General features: G+C 33.1%; 1 protein-coding gene across 1 annotated transcript; it reads left to right on the top strand.

The window, feature by feature from the left end:
• Positions 1 to 1,581: 1,581 nt before the first annotated feature.
• Positions 1,582 to 15,402, top strand: LOC106615256 (CD109 antigen). Its single transcript, XM_070106188.1, has 19 exons — positions 1,582 to 2,087; positions 2,183 to 2,436; positions 2,687 to 3,256; positions 3,390 to 3,657; positions 3,877 to 4,144; positions 4,207 to 4,300; positions 4,437 to 4,612; positions 4,685 to 4,950; positions 9,293 to 9,823; positions 9,918 to 10,171; positions 11,034 to 11,594; positions 11,662 to 11,929; positions 12,129 to 12,381; positions 12,439 to 12,541; positions 12,854 to 13,029; positions 13,101 to 13,633; positions 13,810 to 14,646; positions 14,710 to 14,994; positions 15,144 to 15,402. The coding sequence occupies exons 1-19, from the start codon at positions 1,605 to 1,607 to the stop codon at positions 15,333 to 15,335; spliced, it is 6,372 nt and encodes a 2,123-aa protein (XP_069962289.1). The 5' UTR covers positions 1,582 to 1,604; the 3' UTR covers positions 15,336 to 15,402.
• The last annotated feature ends 1,761 nt before the right edge of the window (positions 15,403 to 17,163 follow it).

Genomic DNA, 17,163 nt, shown 5'->3' with positions numbered 1-17,163 from the left:
GACTGATATTTTCAGTAGAAAGTCAGCCATGGGTTCAGGGTGTCCATATTTTCGATATCTGGGGGCTTGTATAGTTATGATCCGATTTTGATAATTTTTAAGGTTTCGCCAATCTTAAATTTATTACGCCACTATGGCGCGATCTTGTTTCTACATTCTTGGAAATCTTTTATTACTTTTTTCAACAATTTTTTCGAAAGTGATAGTAACCCGAAAATACATACATATGTGTATAAAATTCATCATAAGTACAAGTATATTATTAATTATATTTAATTTTATTAGCGCACAGTTAAGATCATAAGTGAGAATACAATTTTGTTTTTGTAATGTACATATATTTAAGTTCACAAATCTTTGATTGAACTTTTCTTTTAAATAAGCTTATCACTACTTGCCTTGACTTGACTACCGCCTCTCAATTTTTTTTTTATATAGCCAAAATATAAAAGTAGAACTTTTGTGCAGGAAAACTGTAGCTTGACTTGGTCAAACAGTGTATCAGAAATTCATTTGACTTATGAGCGCAATTTTTTGTACATACATATACTCCTGTTATATTTTTCTAAAAAGAACCTAATGGTATATATTGTCGTTAGTGTACACGTTTCGATTAAATCCCCCCGGCAATATTTAATATAATCCAAGAACCTTTTATGTAAAAAAAAATAATTTTGTGGAACTTCAAAGTGAAAAGAGTTATCAATTCTTCGAAGTAACCCGTAATTAAGCATATTGCTTAATAATTAACAGTAAAAGACGGCTCCATCCACAACCGAAAAAGTGAGAGTCAATGGGCAATTATTAAAGCTAAAATTGGATGAGCAATAGGGTGGGTTATAAAACAAGAATGTTTTTTTTCGCTTGCTACTCTGAAAAATTGGTTGACAGACACCTCTAAACTCTTAATTTAAGGTCCTCGGTTCAACAGTTTAAAATTTTTTTCTTACTATAGGATAGAAAAATTCATATCTCGCTTCCAATTTTCTATTAAATTGAATGCCTTTCGAAAAAAGTTCAATACGATTTTTTTTGTAAACTTAATTGTTTAAAAGATATTGACGATTGCAGTTTGAACTTTATTTTTTTTTTACCAACCCTAATCAGTAGTTTTCAATATTTTTACAAAATAAAAATTATGCATACTTAGGTTTGGTTAAAATCGGAAAACCATACAAAACTTGAAACAAATAAAAAAACGTTTGTACATATGTATATAGATACATTTGAAGGATCTGAGAATAATAAAATAAACTCGTAATTTCCAAGTTTATGTTTTTAATGTAAATAATTACACCATTCTTTATTCCTGACCTCAATCTGACAGTTGCCATCTTGTACGACATCAATATATTATATTAAAAGCTCTAGTTGCTTGAGTTTTAAAAAAACAGTCGGCCGATTGGTTGTTAAGTAGTTTGTAACTAGTTGCCAAGCAAGACTTAATCTACGCTTATACGTGCTCACATCTATACATTCAAATATGTACATATACATTCACTTTAAAACATTCATTTTAAAACATTTTTAAGCGTATAAAAGGAGCATATACCATTTGAATAATTTCCACATTCATATCAGTACTTAGTCGACTTTTAACCAGAATGCATAAATTGTCGGAGCTGCTGCTGCCTATATTGGGTTTACTGATTGCGATAATTGTAGAGATACAAGCAAAAGGATATTATACAATAACATCACCGGCTACCATAAGACCCAACTCTAAATACAGTGTACATGTGAGTGTTTCTGATATACAGGAAAATGCGAGAATCGGTCTTACACTGAATGGGCCAGACTATAGCAAGTGTACTGAACTTATGGTGCCACCTAATTCTGAACAAAGTGCAACATTTTTATTTGGTGATATTACAAATGGCACATATTCATTGAAGGCGCAGGGATTATCGGGAATTATTTTTGAAAATTCCACGAATCTGGAATTCGTAGAAAATCTGCCAATGGTATATTTGCAAACTGATAAGGCACTGTATAAATTCGGAGATACCATACAATTTCGTGCAATATTCCTAGATCAGTACTTGCTACCAGCCAAGAGCAACCAACAAATATCTGTTGTTTTAAAGGTATGTAGACAATATGTATACGTGTAGATATGTATACATAGAATATAATTATATTATTATACTTTATAAATATATATGTGTTTTTGTTGTCATAGGATGCACAAAATAATATCATTGAACGTTTCGATGATGTTGTGCTTGACACCGGTGTATACAAGGGAAAACTTAAGTTAGCTGAGCAAGTCGTTGCGGGCGAATGGTTTATGCACGTTTTGTGGGGGCAAAAACTGTTGACGGAAAAAATTATCCAGGTGAAAGATTATGAACTGCCATCATTCGAGGTGGACTTGGACATACCCAGTCATGTGCCTTTCAAACAAAATGAATTCGTCGTAAGGGTACGAGCGCGGTAAGTTAATTTGAAAATATATCGAATGAAATAAAGTCCCATTTATTGACAGAACTAGTGAATGTGTAAGAAAAAATTTACTAACATTTAATTTAAAAAAAAATTAGCTCAGATTATTTTTAAAGATTTAAATTTAAATTTTGCTTATTTGGTTTTCTGCTTGTGCAGTAATCATGAAAAAATGAATCGAAGAAGCTGTAACAATATTCTATATATATTAAAACGAAATATATTTGTTTGTTATTTCTAGCTATGACGTTAATAGTGCTGTATCGGGAAGTTGTGTATTTCATATCATCCCAGAGAAAAATGCCGCCATTAAGATGACATATCGTATTGTTAATGGCAATAAGGAAATACCAGTAAATCTAAATCAAATAGGTAGAATTATACAAAATGTCATTGTAAATGTCACAGTTAAAGATAAAGCGCATAACGAACGCACCGTTTCGAAGGTGGTAAGAATTGTACCACATCTGCACGTAATAAATATGCCAACAATGTCATACGAATGTCATGAACAAAATGAAGCATTCCTATACCGTGCCCACATTTATGATTATAACGGCAATCCGATTGATGTGGATGATAATGTTCTTGTAACGTTGAACCCGGGTACCAATGGTGGGATTGAGACATTTATTAGCCATGTCAATGATGAGGGTTATCTTGATGTGAATATACAATGCTCTTATTATAGATACATCAATAATAATATATTTGTATCTATCGACTACAAAAACTCAAAAAAATCAGGTAAAATCGAACTAAAACATGGAAACCATAATAGCAAGGAGGGAGTTCAAGTTAACACACAATAGTAAGATTATCTGTTCGCAACCAATAAACATTTATTTTATATGTATTCGTATAGAGAAACATTTAAAAAATAAGCCTCCAACAGTATATGCCATAATTAATTCTCTATCTTTTTAAAAATTCTGTATATGCAGTCCAACGATTAATAAGCCTATGGAAGTGCAACTAGTGTCGCGAGAGACCTTCTCCAGCTTTGCCTGCGTGATTGTTGGACGTGGCGATATTGTGTATAGTAATATCATAGAAATTCCCTATGGCGGCTGGAGCGAAACACACCATTTCTTTATTACACCGACTTACGAAATGATGCCGGAAGCGCATATGTTTGTGTATTTTTTAAAAAATGGCAAGATGGTTTCCTACGAGACAACATTTTCGGTAAAGAGGGAATTCATAAACACGGTAAGTTAAAATATGCAATCGTATGTCTCTAAAGCGCTTTTACCAGCCACAAAACGTTCAAGGAAATCGGTTAAAGATGTTAAGTACGCAAGTAGACTACTGAAAAGGAATGTTAGAAATTGAGTTTTTGATAATCTCTCAAGAAATTAAATAAAAATAAAAACAAACATAAAAATATATTTCAAAACTAAAACATATGAAAATTTAAAATATTTGCAGCTCACCTTCGATACACCAGAAATCATCAAACCGGGTGGTGTTCTTATCTTAAGTATCTTTACTGAACCAAATTCTTATGTTGGTTTATTGGGTACAGATAAAGAAGCTTTGATATTACAATCAGATAGCGATTTAAATGCAAGAAAAATTTTCAATGATTTATCAAATTTGCAATCTAAGACACCAACAACATATTTGCAAATAAACACCCCCTATCCAGGTGGCACTGCTGGCCTTGTAACATTGACAAACGCCAATTACTATTTGGGTATGAATATTAGTAATAATTCTTTATATTCACCTATTAATTATTTTAAATCTCATTTCAAGTACACGAACCCATTGCGAAAGAGAATGACCCGATTTCAAAACATACCACTCGACGTAATTACTTCGAAACGTTTGCATTCGTCGATTATGTAAGGTACGTACGCGTGCACGTAAATTTAGTTTTTAAAGATTCGAAAATATAAAAGTTGTTTCAGCACTTCGCTTTCCAACAAGTCCAAATATGCTTAGGGTATTCTGAAATCTTACGGTGTACTTTTCTGTTATTGCAGCATTACTGGTTATGACGAAGTACCTACTAAGTTACCAACGACTTTCTTCAAATCTTGGATCATAACCGGGTTTGCGATTAGCCCAAAAACAGGATTCACGCTTACGACTTCAATGGCAATGAAAACTGTGAAGGATATATATGTTGATATCGACTTGCCAAGTTATGTGAAGAAGGGTAAGGGCACTAAGTAAAAAATTAAAAGTATGTGAATTTTCTTGACTTGAAATTTGCATTACTGGATTTTAGGAAACAACGTAACTTTGGAAGTTGAAGTTTACAACTACTTACATAAAAGTATGCGAATGCTTGTTTCTTTGGAAAAAAACAGAAAAGAGTTTGAAGTTGTTACAAAAAAAGAATTCGCCAAAGAGAGTGTTTCTACGGATTTCATTTTACCAGGGAAATCCAAAAAAATTTATTTCCAAATACGCCCAAAAGTTCGTGGCATGATTACAATAAAAATATATACTTCATGCTCATTAGCAAATTATGTGAACATTAAGAAGCTGAGAGTTACATAAAGAGTAGTGTGGTATATTGATAAGGCATTATTAGGTGCTAAAATTGTATAATAAAGGTTCTAAAAATGCACACATCTGAGTTTAATTTGTTCGATATTGGTTTAGTTAACGTTCATCTGACATACAAATGTACATTCATCATTACAATTTATTCGAAAGCGGCTAAAGAAGTTCGGTGCGATCCTCACCATAATAAATTAAACAATGCTGGATGAAAGAGAACTTCAATAATTCCGGGTTAGGCCGGGTAATACACTAATTGTGCTTATGAAATATTTTTAATAATGATTCAAAAACCATACAAATTATGCACAAATTTGTCAAGTGCATATCTGACTTGCGTTAATTTCTACGAACTTTTGTCCATTACTTCAGACGACATATGAAACCAAATAAAAGTTTTACATAATTTTAAAAAAATATAATGCTAAAAGTCTTAACTTCAAATCACAATTATTATAGCCCTATTACCATTTTAAACTAAGTTAAATTGTAGTTAAAGAAATTCAACTTCAGATCAACCCAACTCTTTTTTGTAGTAACAGTTGAAGTTTTATTGGTATTGCCAACCTGAAAAAGGAAGATTTGTAAAATAATTAAACAGCTGAAAATTTTTTTATGAAAAATCAAAAAAAAAAAACAAAAAACAGTTATTGCTCGGAGTAAAATTGCTTTAAAATTTATATATAAAAAGTATATTCCTAGTATATTCCCAGTAGTGGACTGTAACGACTCTTTATGTTCGAAAAAATAGCCCGGCCCTTATTTTTATTAAATTATGGATTATCAAAGATAATAGTTTACACAATCTTATTAAGATATCATATTGCCCGATATATACGGTTAAACGGATATTTGAAAATAGCTAAGGAAAGTACTGAACCTATTTTATCAATTTCTAGCCCCAGGATCCAATTATCAAGAGCAGATATGCTTTTCATTTCATTATGTCTTATCATAGATTGACTAATATTACCGGTATAAAGTCAGTCATAGATACTGAGTTACACATATTCGGTATATAGACTCTTTAAAATCGACCGAGTTCGACCATTTTTGCATGAGAACCGCCGTGTCCAGTGGATAATGTTTAAGGAATTTCTGAAATACACACATTAAAATTAATTTCGTTTGATGACAAAAGCTGAACTTATTGAATTCTTTCGCTACCAACTTTACGTTTAACCGCATTACCGTTATATATTTGAACAGCTGATATATGTTAGGAAGGCTATTTCGTAAAAAATGTTCTTAACTTTCATTGAAATAGTTTACGTTTGGTGTCCTATCGAAAATAGAAGATCGAAAATGGATAATGTTTAAGGAATTTCTGAAATACACACATTAAAATTAAATTCGTTTGATGACAAAAGCTGAACTTATTGAATTCTTTCGCTACCAACTTTACGTTTAACCGCATTACCGTTATATATTTGAACAGCTGATATATGTTAGTAAGGCTATTTTGTAAAAAATGTTCTTAACTTTCATTGAAATAGTTTACGTTTGGTGTCCTATCGAAAATAGAAGATCGAAAACAGCATTTTCGGCATATTTTACTGTTTTACTATCAAAAGGGTAAAAATGCAGTTCAAGCAAGGTGAAAATTATGTTATACAAGTATACAAGTATACGGAGAAGATGTGTTGACCAAACGCCAATGCCAAAATTGGTTTGCAAAATTTCGTTGCGGTTCGAACGATTTTGGGGATGCACCACGTCATATGGATAAAAAAGTAGTTGGTCAACTCTACAGATTGCTAAAAGATTAAATTTGTCTTATTAATTTCGTAGTTTGACACATGGGTTCCTCATGTTCTTACAGAACTAAATTCGCTTCGTCGCTTTAACGATGTGATTTGCTTCAAACGACAAAGCAGTGATTCATTTTTGAAGCGCTTAGTTACAGGCGACGAAAAGTGGATTGCTTACAAGAATGTAAAGCGCAAGAGATCAAGGTCTAAAAAAAATGAACCAGCTCAAACCACTTCGAAGGCCGCTAGTCACCACAAAAAAAGGTTTATTTGTTTGGTGGGATTTCAAAGGGATCCTTTATTTTGAGCTTTTTCCCGACGAAACCGCGATTAAGTCTGAAGTGTATAGTGATCATCTGGACAATTGAGTGACAATGTGTAGTGTTCCACTAGGATAATGAGGGACCTCTTACCAATTTGATGACTCGCCAGGAGCTTTTGCAGCCCACCCACCATATTCTCCAGACTTGGCACCTTTGCACTATTACTTGTTCCGGGCTCAGCAAATTTTGAATGGAAGAACCTTCACCTCAATATAGGACGTCGAAAACCACTTGGACCAGTGGATCAAATATTTTATGAGCGTGGAATCAATCTCTTGCCCGAAAGATGCCAAAAGGTATTGGGTCAAATATATAATTTCATAAAATGTTTTACACAATAAAAAAATCATGTATAAATTGACCAAAAAACAAAACGAAATTATTTAGTGAAGGACCCGATACCCTTCTGGAGCGCCAAGGACATCTGCAGCAATTGCATAACATATGAAGGATTTTCAAATAAGAGTGATATGATTTTTCCGTTTTGTTGAAACCAGATGTTTTCAAAATCAACTTATTCCAATTGCGGTCATAAAAAGTTGGTTATCATCGATCTATACCGCTCTCCATTGGCAGTAACGGTGTCATCAGCTTTATTTCGAAAGAAGTACGGACCGATGATTCCAGCAAACCAAAAACCTCACCAAACTGTCAATTTAGATGAATGTAATGGTGGTATATGAATAATTTGGGGATTCTCTTTGTACCAGAATCGACAGTTTTGTTTATTTACCGCACCACTCAAATGTAAGTGAGCCTCATCGGAGAAGATGATTTTCTTAATTTTCCCAATTCTTAATCGTCTTATAATCGAATGCAACAAGACTTGCCAGAATGGCAACAATATCTTACATATTGTACTTCGAGCGGATCTTTGTCTTCTTGGCACTTGAACATTATGTAATGTTAAGAATATGTACGCTAGAAGTTTTCAACAGTTCGACGAATAGCGAGCACTGATGGACGATTATTACGACCAAAATATGGCAAAAGCGCACGAAAAGTTGTAATTAGATAACGATAATTTTGATAATAAAATTGAATAATTAGTAAACGTTGTTCTTGCGTATATCTTTTCACGATGTAATTGTAAATATTGCTAAATACAATGAAAAACAAATAATTGCAGACCAAGTCAAAATAAAAATGGCCGAAACGACATTTAGAAATCGTACATAGAAATCATATCATCCCTATTGAAAAACCCCGTTTTGCAACATATTGCGAGACTATAAAAAACTTGACATACATATGATAATCTGTATTTTATTTCAAAGTAATTTCGCGTAATTTATTCCATATAATTCTCCTTTTATTTCACAAATTTGTTTAATTAATGACAATCGTCAAACGTTTCTGCTGCTATCATTATTTTGATAAAGCCGAAGCACGATCGTTCTCTGATTATATGTCTGAAATAAGACTATCATTTGAACTGCTTTATTTTAAAAAATCTTATTACAAACATATATAAATTTAAAAGACAATAAAAAGTTTGTGATTTTTTTTATTTTCCAATTATTTATAATCATTTTGTGAAATTTAATTACTTTTTTGATAAAATTATGAAATATGTATTTAGATGTAGAATTACTTCTAAACTTATACAAATACAGTCATTTATGCTTGAATAAGTATGTAAGTATATACAGTGAAACGATTAAATTTTATTGATAAGCTTATAAAAACCCAAACATGAATATAGTCTTTATAAAACAAATATGTTTGAATATTTTGCTATTCCCTGTCGAAAAATCTGCAGCAACTGTCATTTCTAAAGTCATAATTCAGTTGTGAATTTGATTTTTATAGAAAAAAAAGCAATCTGATTTTAATGCTTTGGAACAAAATGCACAATCAAATATAATAATAGTAATAGTATTACTATTATTAAACCAAGACTTGTTTCAAATAATTCTAAAGCAAATATCATCGACGTTTCTTCGCGTTCTTGTGTTGTATTTCACTATTCACTAAAGTAGTGTAGTACTGTTTATAAAAGAAACTTTCTTTAATCTTCTAATACTATTTGAAACTGAATACTAAAACATTTCATTAATTGATTGATTTAATGATTCTTTCCTTCATTTACACTCAGTTTTGAGTGAAGTTATGCCAACACCCAACATATTATATAGTCTACCGATAGAATAGCAGTCGTATATGTACAATAAGTAACCATATCTTAGAGGGTCATCACGTATACAAACGTAAGAGCACAATTAAACATAAATGCTTTCGAATTTTGAAATAAATATCAGTAATACGAGCAATATAACTTCAGTGTTTCAATACTTTACGATCGGAATGGTCAATTTTTCAAGGGTGCTGCCTGTATTGGGCTTAGTGATTGCGATAATTGTAGAGATACAAGCAAAAGGATATTATACAATAACATCACCGGCTACCATAAGACCCAACTCTAAATACAGTGTACATGTGAGTGTTTCTGATATACAGGAAAATGCGAGAATCGGTCTTACTCTGAAGGGGCCACAATATAGCAAGTTTACCGAACTTGTGGTGGCACCTAATTCTGGACAAAGTGCAACATTTGAATTTGGTGATATTACAAATGGCACATATTCTTTGAAGGCGCAGGGACTATCGGGAATTATTTTTGAAAATTCCACGAATCTGGAATTCGTAGAAAATCTACCAATGGTATATTTGCAAACTGATAAGGCACTGTATAAATTCGGAGATACCATACAATTTCGTGCCGTATTCCTAGATCAGTACTTACTACCAGCAAAGGTTAACCAACAAATATCTGTTGTTTTAAAGGTATGTAGACAATATGTATACGTGTACATAGTATACATAGAATATAATTATATTATTACACTTTATAAATATATATGTGTTTTTGTTGTCATAGGATGCACAAAATAATATCATTGAACGTTTCGATGATGTTGTGCTTGACACCGGTGTATACAAGGGAAAACTTAAGTTAGCTGAGCAAGTCGTTGCGGGCGAATGGTCTATGCAAGTTTTGCTGGGACAAAAAATGTTGACGGAAAAAATTATCGAAGTGAAACATTATGACTTGCCACTATTTGAAATTGACTTGGAGATACCTAGCCATGTGTCGCTCAAAGATAAAACATTTTCAATAAAAGTAAAAGCGCGGTAAGTTGCATTAGTTTACATTGAACTGAGCATACTTATACTTGTACCTATGTTTGATTGTAATTGTCCTTGTTGAGGTTAAAGTGTTTATAAAAGCGTACGATTGTACGATATATGGAAAAATTTCTTAATATTTTCTAAATTATGGACTCTTATGTGCTTAAGCGAATACCCATATTATGGGGCTCTTGACAGGCAAATGGTATATCTATTATACCCTTCATAAATACAAATATTAGTTACAAAAATCGAACGTTCAGTTTGTATGGCAGCTATATAGTAATCCGATCTGAACAGTTTCTTCGGAGACAACACCACTGTGTTGGACAATAATTCATTCCAAAATTCTTGAAGATATCTCTTCAAATGAAAATGTTTTCATACAATCACTTGAATCCGATCGTTCAGTTTACATGGCAGCTATATGCTTTACTTGTCCGATATCGGTGGTTTCGACAAAGGAGCATCTTCTTGGAGAGAAAAGAACGTGAGCAAAATTTCAGATCGATATCTTTTAAACTGAGTGACGCGTATATACAGACAGCCAGATGGACAGACGGAGATGGCTAAATTGACTCAGCTCGTCATGTCGATTATTTTATGTATATATGTATGTTTTATAAGGTTTCCGACGCTTCCTTCTGGGAGTTGCAAACTTCGTGGCGAACTTAATATACCCTGTTCAGGATATAAATTTTATTGCATGTTACACTATATAACTCATACTGTAGGTCTATCAAAATATGACGTTTTACCCTTATTCACAGGCTTTGAGGTCCCAAATTATTGATTAAAAAGATGAATACAAAGGAATGATTACAACCTATAGAAATTTATATAAATAAAATGATATTTTTTATAGTTACACCTTTGGCAAACCGATATTTGGTACCTGTGTACTCACATTCAATGTATCGAAGAATAATGTTTTAAGAAGGCAATATAACATGCATGAGGGTCAGTTGGAAATTCCAATCAACGTCAGGGACCTTGGTGGAAGGCTGCGCCCCATCCCAATAAATGTCGAGGTTGCAGACACTGCCACACAAACCTCACGAACAGTTTCGAAAATAATAAATGTTGTGGCCAATCATTTTGAAATATCAACACCGGATGTTGTTCGCGAGTGCAGCGGAGAAGGTGAAACATTTTTCTATCGCGCACATATATCACACAACAATGGAAATCCGATCGATCGGGAAGTTTACGTAACCCTTGATATGCATACAAAAGACGATATCTTAAGTGAGACGAGTGTAACTTATGCAGAAGTCAATGGCGATGTTGATGTGGAGATTGAATGTGCAAACAACGTCAACATAAATATAACCATCAAATATGAAAACTCCGAAAGCACAGGCGTTATACAACTATATCATAACAAGGAAGGCGGCGAAGGTGGAATATATGTTAAAACACAATTGTACGATTACGTACACTTTCATATTCACAGATATTATCTTAATAAGTAATTTCATTTTTAACTCTAGTCCAACCGTAGACGATCCGATGGAAATACGTTTAATATCGCCTGAGGCGTTTTCCAGCTTTGTATGTGTAATTGTCGGACGTGGCGATATTGTATATACTGATGCCATTGAAATTCCCAATGGCGGCTGGAACCATACACACACTTTCTTTGTTACACCAACTTACGAAATGATGCCGGAAGCGCATATGTTTGTATATTTTTTCAAAAACGAAAGAATGATTCATTACGAGACAAAATTTCGGGTTGCGAGTCAATTTAAAAATACTGTAAGTAGAACAGGTAACACCGTTTGTATATACATACAATATTAAAATTGTCTGAAATATCTTCACGAAGTTTAAATATGTATTATTTTGTAAATGGTTCACACGAAAATTTTGATTTTCATTTTAAATTTTCTTGAGAATATCAAATCAATTTAGATTTAATATATTGTATATATATACATATATGTTTCGTTAACAGATTTCGATCGATGCGCCAGAAGTGGTCAAACCGTCGTCATTTATTTCCTTAAGTATCGACACGGAGCCAAATTCGTACGTTGGCTTATTGGGTGTGGACAAAAGCGTGTTGCTGCTAAAGTCAGGCAATGATTTCAACGCCGACGTAATTTTTGACGACTTAAGGAAAGTGAGCAGTAAAATATCAGTAAGACATGGACTGCCAGGCATAATTTCTGGCCTTGTAACAATGACGAATGCGCATTACAACATAGGTGGGTAATATTAGCTTTTACTGTTATTTAATAAATAATATTTGCCTTTTTTTCTAGATAATGAAATAATTGGAGTGAATGACGTAGTAAATTCTAGAGGTGCCAAGGCAATCGTACGTCGTAATTTTTTTGAAACTTTTGCTTTTGTAGATTTTCTAAGGTATGTATAGCTGCGATAGTTTACTGTGGGCAAATAGAATAAATAGATATGTAGATGATAATTTTCGGGTAAGCTATGTAAATTTACATATGCAGAAAATTTAGGTTAGGTTAAGAGGTCGATTCTAAGAAGGATCTCACTTGGACAACTTAGAACACCGGTCCGTTGTGGTGCCTAAAACACCTAAAAAGCTGTATCAATATAAACTTAACTTTCTACAAAATTTTTCTAAGATATATTTACAACTACTCCAAATAATTTCTATAAAATATGTTGCAACTGATATTAATAGTTAGCTGTTTCGAATTGCAGTGTGGATGGTCATGATGTATTAAAGCAAAAAATACCTGATACTATTACTACTTGGCAGCTTACAGGGTTTTCTCTTAATCCCAAAACTGGATTTACGCTTACGACAACACCAACGAATATAAGGACTTTTTTAAACTTTTTCCTTACTGTTAAACTGCCACAATCCGTGAAATTAGGCAAGTAAATACAATATTGAAGCTATTGAAGTTTAAATATATATATGAATATTGTTTTTAATATTTTATAGGAGAGATTATAGAACTTGAAGCAACGGTCTTTAACTATTTACGTGTAAAGGTACTCACTAATGTCACAATGGAATCGGTAAACGATGAATTTGAGTTCTTCTTAAATCCCAATGAGAAACAGCATACAGTGAAAGTAAATGTGACAGCAGATAGAACTAAAACTGTAAAGTTCAGAATACGTCCCAAAGTGACTGGCATAATAACGATAAAAATTACGTCGCAAAACCTTTATGAAAGCGATGTGATTGTTAAACAGTTAAAAGTCGAACACGAAGGTACCACGGAGTGGAACAATGTAGACCTCTACATAAATGGCGAAGAAAGTAAATCACTACAACTGAATATACCACAGAACATTGTGCTAGGCTCAGAACGGATTGAAATTTCTGTTATGGACTTTATAATGGGGTCTATGTTGAATTTGATTACCAATGGTGAGAATTTCGAGAAGCTAATTAGAAGCCCAACAGGTTGTGGCGAGCAAAATATGATACATCTAGTACCAAATTTGATGGTATTAAAATACTTACAGGTTAGATATAATTTTCGTTAATACAATATATATAGATATACAATAGTTTTCTGAAAGTAGGATAAAATATCCAGTAAGGATATTTATTTTAAAATAAAATAAACTGTGATTGATTGCAAGATGTGCTTAAATAAATAATTATCATTAAAATGTTTACCATCAAATATTCTCTTTAGAGCACAAGTACAACGAATAAAGCAATTTATGATTCAGCAAAAAGTTATCTGCAGATCGGCTATCAGCGGGAACTCACCTACAAAGTTGCTGACCATTCGTTTAGTACGTGGGGTAAAGCTCCAGGTAATACTTGGCTTACGGCTTATGTTATACGCATATTTAACGAAGCGAAATCGTACATCTACGTGGATGAAAATATCATTAAGAAAGGACTCGCTTTTTTAACGAGCAAACAACAAGGCGATGGCAGTTTCAGAGAAGATGGCAGTTTATATGATTTTGTTACACTCAATAAATTGAGTGTCACTGCATCTGTGGTACTCACTCTACTGGAAAATACGCAATATTTAGATCAACATGAAAAAGTTATAGATAATGCTATACGATACATTAGAAGTAATGTGAAGCAAAATGACGATATGCGAGCAACTGCATTATCTTTATATGTGCTGCATCTGCGCAAGGATCCCATGGTTGAAGAGCTACTCGGAATATTGGAAGCGAAAGCAAAGACTAGCGGTGATCATAAATGGTGGCAACGTACTCAGACGCCAGCGAATATTGATGTTTATATAACTGGTTATATATTAATAACTATGATGGAATTGAAAAAGCCAGTAACACCAATCATCAAGTGGATAGTGTCCAAACGTAATAGTAACGGCGGTTTTGCATCAACTTTTGAAACTGAAGTGGGCCTACGCGCCTTATCTATTTATGCCGCCAGATATAAAGAGCATGGCACCACTTTAAATATTGATGTTTTCTCGCAAAAGAAACTGGTGCACACGTTCACAGTTGGCGAAAAGGATAAAGATTTTAACAAAAAAGTTGAGGTAATTAACAAAAAAATATACTATTTAGAAGACACTTTTATAAAAAACTCTCATATCACACAGCTTCCTAACTATACCCGAGAATTGCAGTTCACTGCAACGGGAAGCGGAAAGGCTACTTTACAAATTTCTTATCAATACAATAGTTTGGAACCCCAGAACGATATTTTCCACATAAATTCTACTATATCTGATCCCGCAGTTGCGAGAAAAAACTTAAAAGCCTGCATGCAGTTAGTTGGTGAGAAAATTGAACAGTCCAATATGGCGATATTTGAAATTAGCCTGCCAACAAGTGAAGAATTGGGTGCCGACTGTTGTAACGTTAAGCTCCCAAAACAAGCAAAGGTAAATGGGTTTATAAAATATCAAATTTGATTTTTTTCTAATCGAAAAGATTATACAACGTCTATGCAAAGGTCAGCTTGCATACAAATCTTTAGATGAGTTTTAAGTAAAGAAAAAAAGTACAAATATTTTATAATTTATATTTTTAGAAAATTGTTCGAAAATCAAAACAAAAACTTCACGTGTACTTTGAAGATATAAGGCGAGATGACAGTAGTTGCATAAATATTCCATTGGTTAAACAATTTGATGTGGATAATCTAAAACCGGCGGTGATATCCATGTATGACTACTACGAAAAGAACTTGGTTGATACATATTTTTACAACGTTACGCCCTAATTGTATTTCAGTTGTTCGATGTAATAAAGCTGATAGAGCTTTTAAAATAAATTGTATTTGAAATAAACCAAGTTTTGAATTTATTTACCGAAAATTTTATGACTTTGAGTGTTTGAAATTTTCTCGTAGATTTGACCATCGTGACAACCGCGTATAAAGACTACCCTATCAGACCAATTTTTTTAACATTTTTTCCAGCTTAGCTGACCAACAATATGCCTAACACACAAACAGTAAGTAGTCTAACGGAGTTTGGAGGACGTGGAAAGTCTCTTCGCGATTGATATCCTTATTTTCGTACTCGTTAAGACAGAAATGTACCACTAAATATGATTACAATATGAAATTAAAATGACATACATTTGCAGACCTTAATTTGCGTTAATAATCCGTGATTATTTTTTAAAAATTTTGGATTCTCTTGATCTACTTGTAGTAGCCTTACTTCAGGACGGAAACAGGTGTATGAGAGTGAGGGAGGTTTCTTTTGCTTAAAATTATCTCAAATCAAAAACCAAAAAATGTGTTACGTAGGTTGCCTTTCATATTTCGGGATGAGGCAAGCCTAGTGCTGCAATCTGGCAACTCACATCTCACAACTTTATGGTAAAGTTTGACATATTTGATGTTACACATACTCAAGATGTTTTGACATACGAGCGCTATTTGTGTTGTTTACAGTAACTTAAATTATTCATCTCGGCCAAAAAATGGAATTAAATCGCGAATATTTTCGCACGATTATTTTTTACAACATTTGACTTGGATTAACTTAGTCACAGCGCATCGATGAACTTAATTCAATTTTTGGCGATGAAGCTACATCAAGGACCAGTATTTATCGATGGTATGGTGAATTCATAACACATTCAATCACAATCACAACAATCTCCCACAACAATTCTCATCATCAATCGCTCTAAAAATGGCTCATGTCGATTGATCGAGAAAAATGTAAAAAAAAAACGATGCTTCGAAACACGTCTAGTCGTGGATTTGCGCAAACGGTTGCCTCTTCTTTTGGACATGTCGCAACCATACCACTTGAACAACGCCAAACAGTAAATTATGAGTTATACACAACCATTTGTTTGCCAGTTGTCTTTTAATTAGGAAACCCAACCACCGAATACGGATCACTCTTCACCACGACAATACGAACTCTCACACATTGACTAAAGCAACTCAAAACATCAGTTTGATGAGACTTTCACCATATAGTTCTGACTTGGCACCGAATGAACTCTTTTTTTTATAAAATTAATTAAGAGGTCAACGTTTTTCGACACCTGTAGAGGCGGTTGATGCATTCAAAACGCATGTTTCGGAAATACCTTAATCAGAGTGGCAAAAGTGCTTCGGCTATTTGTTTAAACAAATGCAAAAGTGTATAGATCCTAATGGAAAATATTTTCAGAAACAATAAAGCGATTTTCGATCATTAATATTTGTTTTTGTTCTCCAATCCAGATATATAAAATGCAATCATCGTATTACTATACATAGATCAATACAGGTAATGATCGAAGGAGTTGTCAAAATTTTGATTTTTGACAAAATGGCGGCTTTTGTGAAAAAATTTACTTCATGGCGGATAAAAAATCGAAATTATTATGAAACATGTTATTCCTTCGCTTCATACCTGAAAAATATATCTAAAAAGGTCGTGTGAAAATTTCAAGTTGATCGATTCAGCCGTTTCGGGGAAATTTTCCTCAACTTCGACAAAAATGCTTAATGCCAATGAAAGCAAATATCTTCGTGTGTCTGTAAGCAAAGTATACAATTTCAAAATGGTATTATAAATGTAATAATGTAATTATAAAAA

Source organism: Bactrocera oleae, chromosome 3, assembly GCF_042242935.1.
Source record: "Bactrocera oleae isolate idBacOlea1 chromosome 3, idBacOlea1, whole genome shotgun sequence".
In the NCBI taxonomy this organism is placed as follows: domain Eukaryota; kingdom Metazoa; phylum Arthropoda; class Insecta; order Diptera; family Tephritidae; genus Bactrocera; species Bactrocera oleae.
The sequence above is the reverse complement of the archived record's forward strand: the minus strand, read 5'-3'. Positions and strand labels throughout refer to the sequence as shown.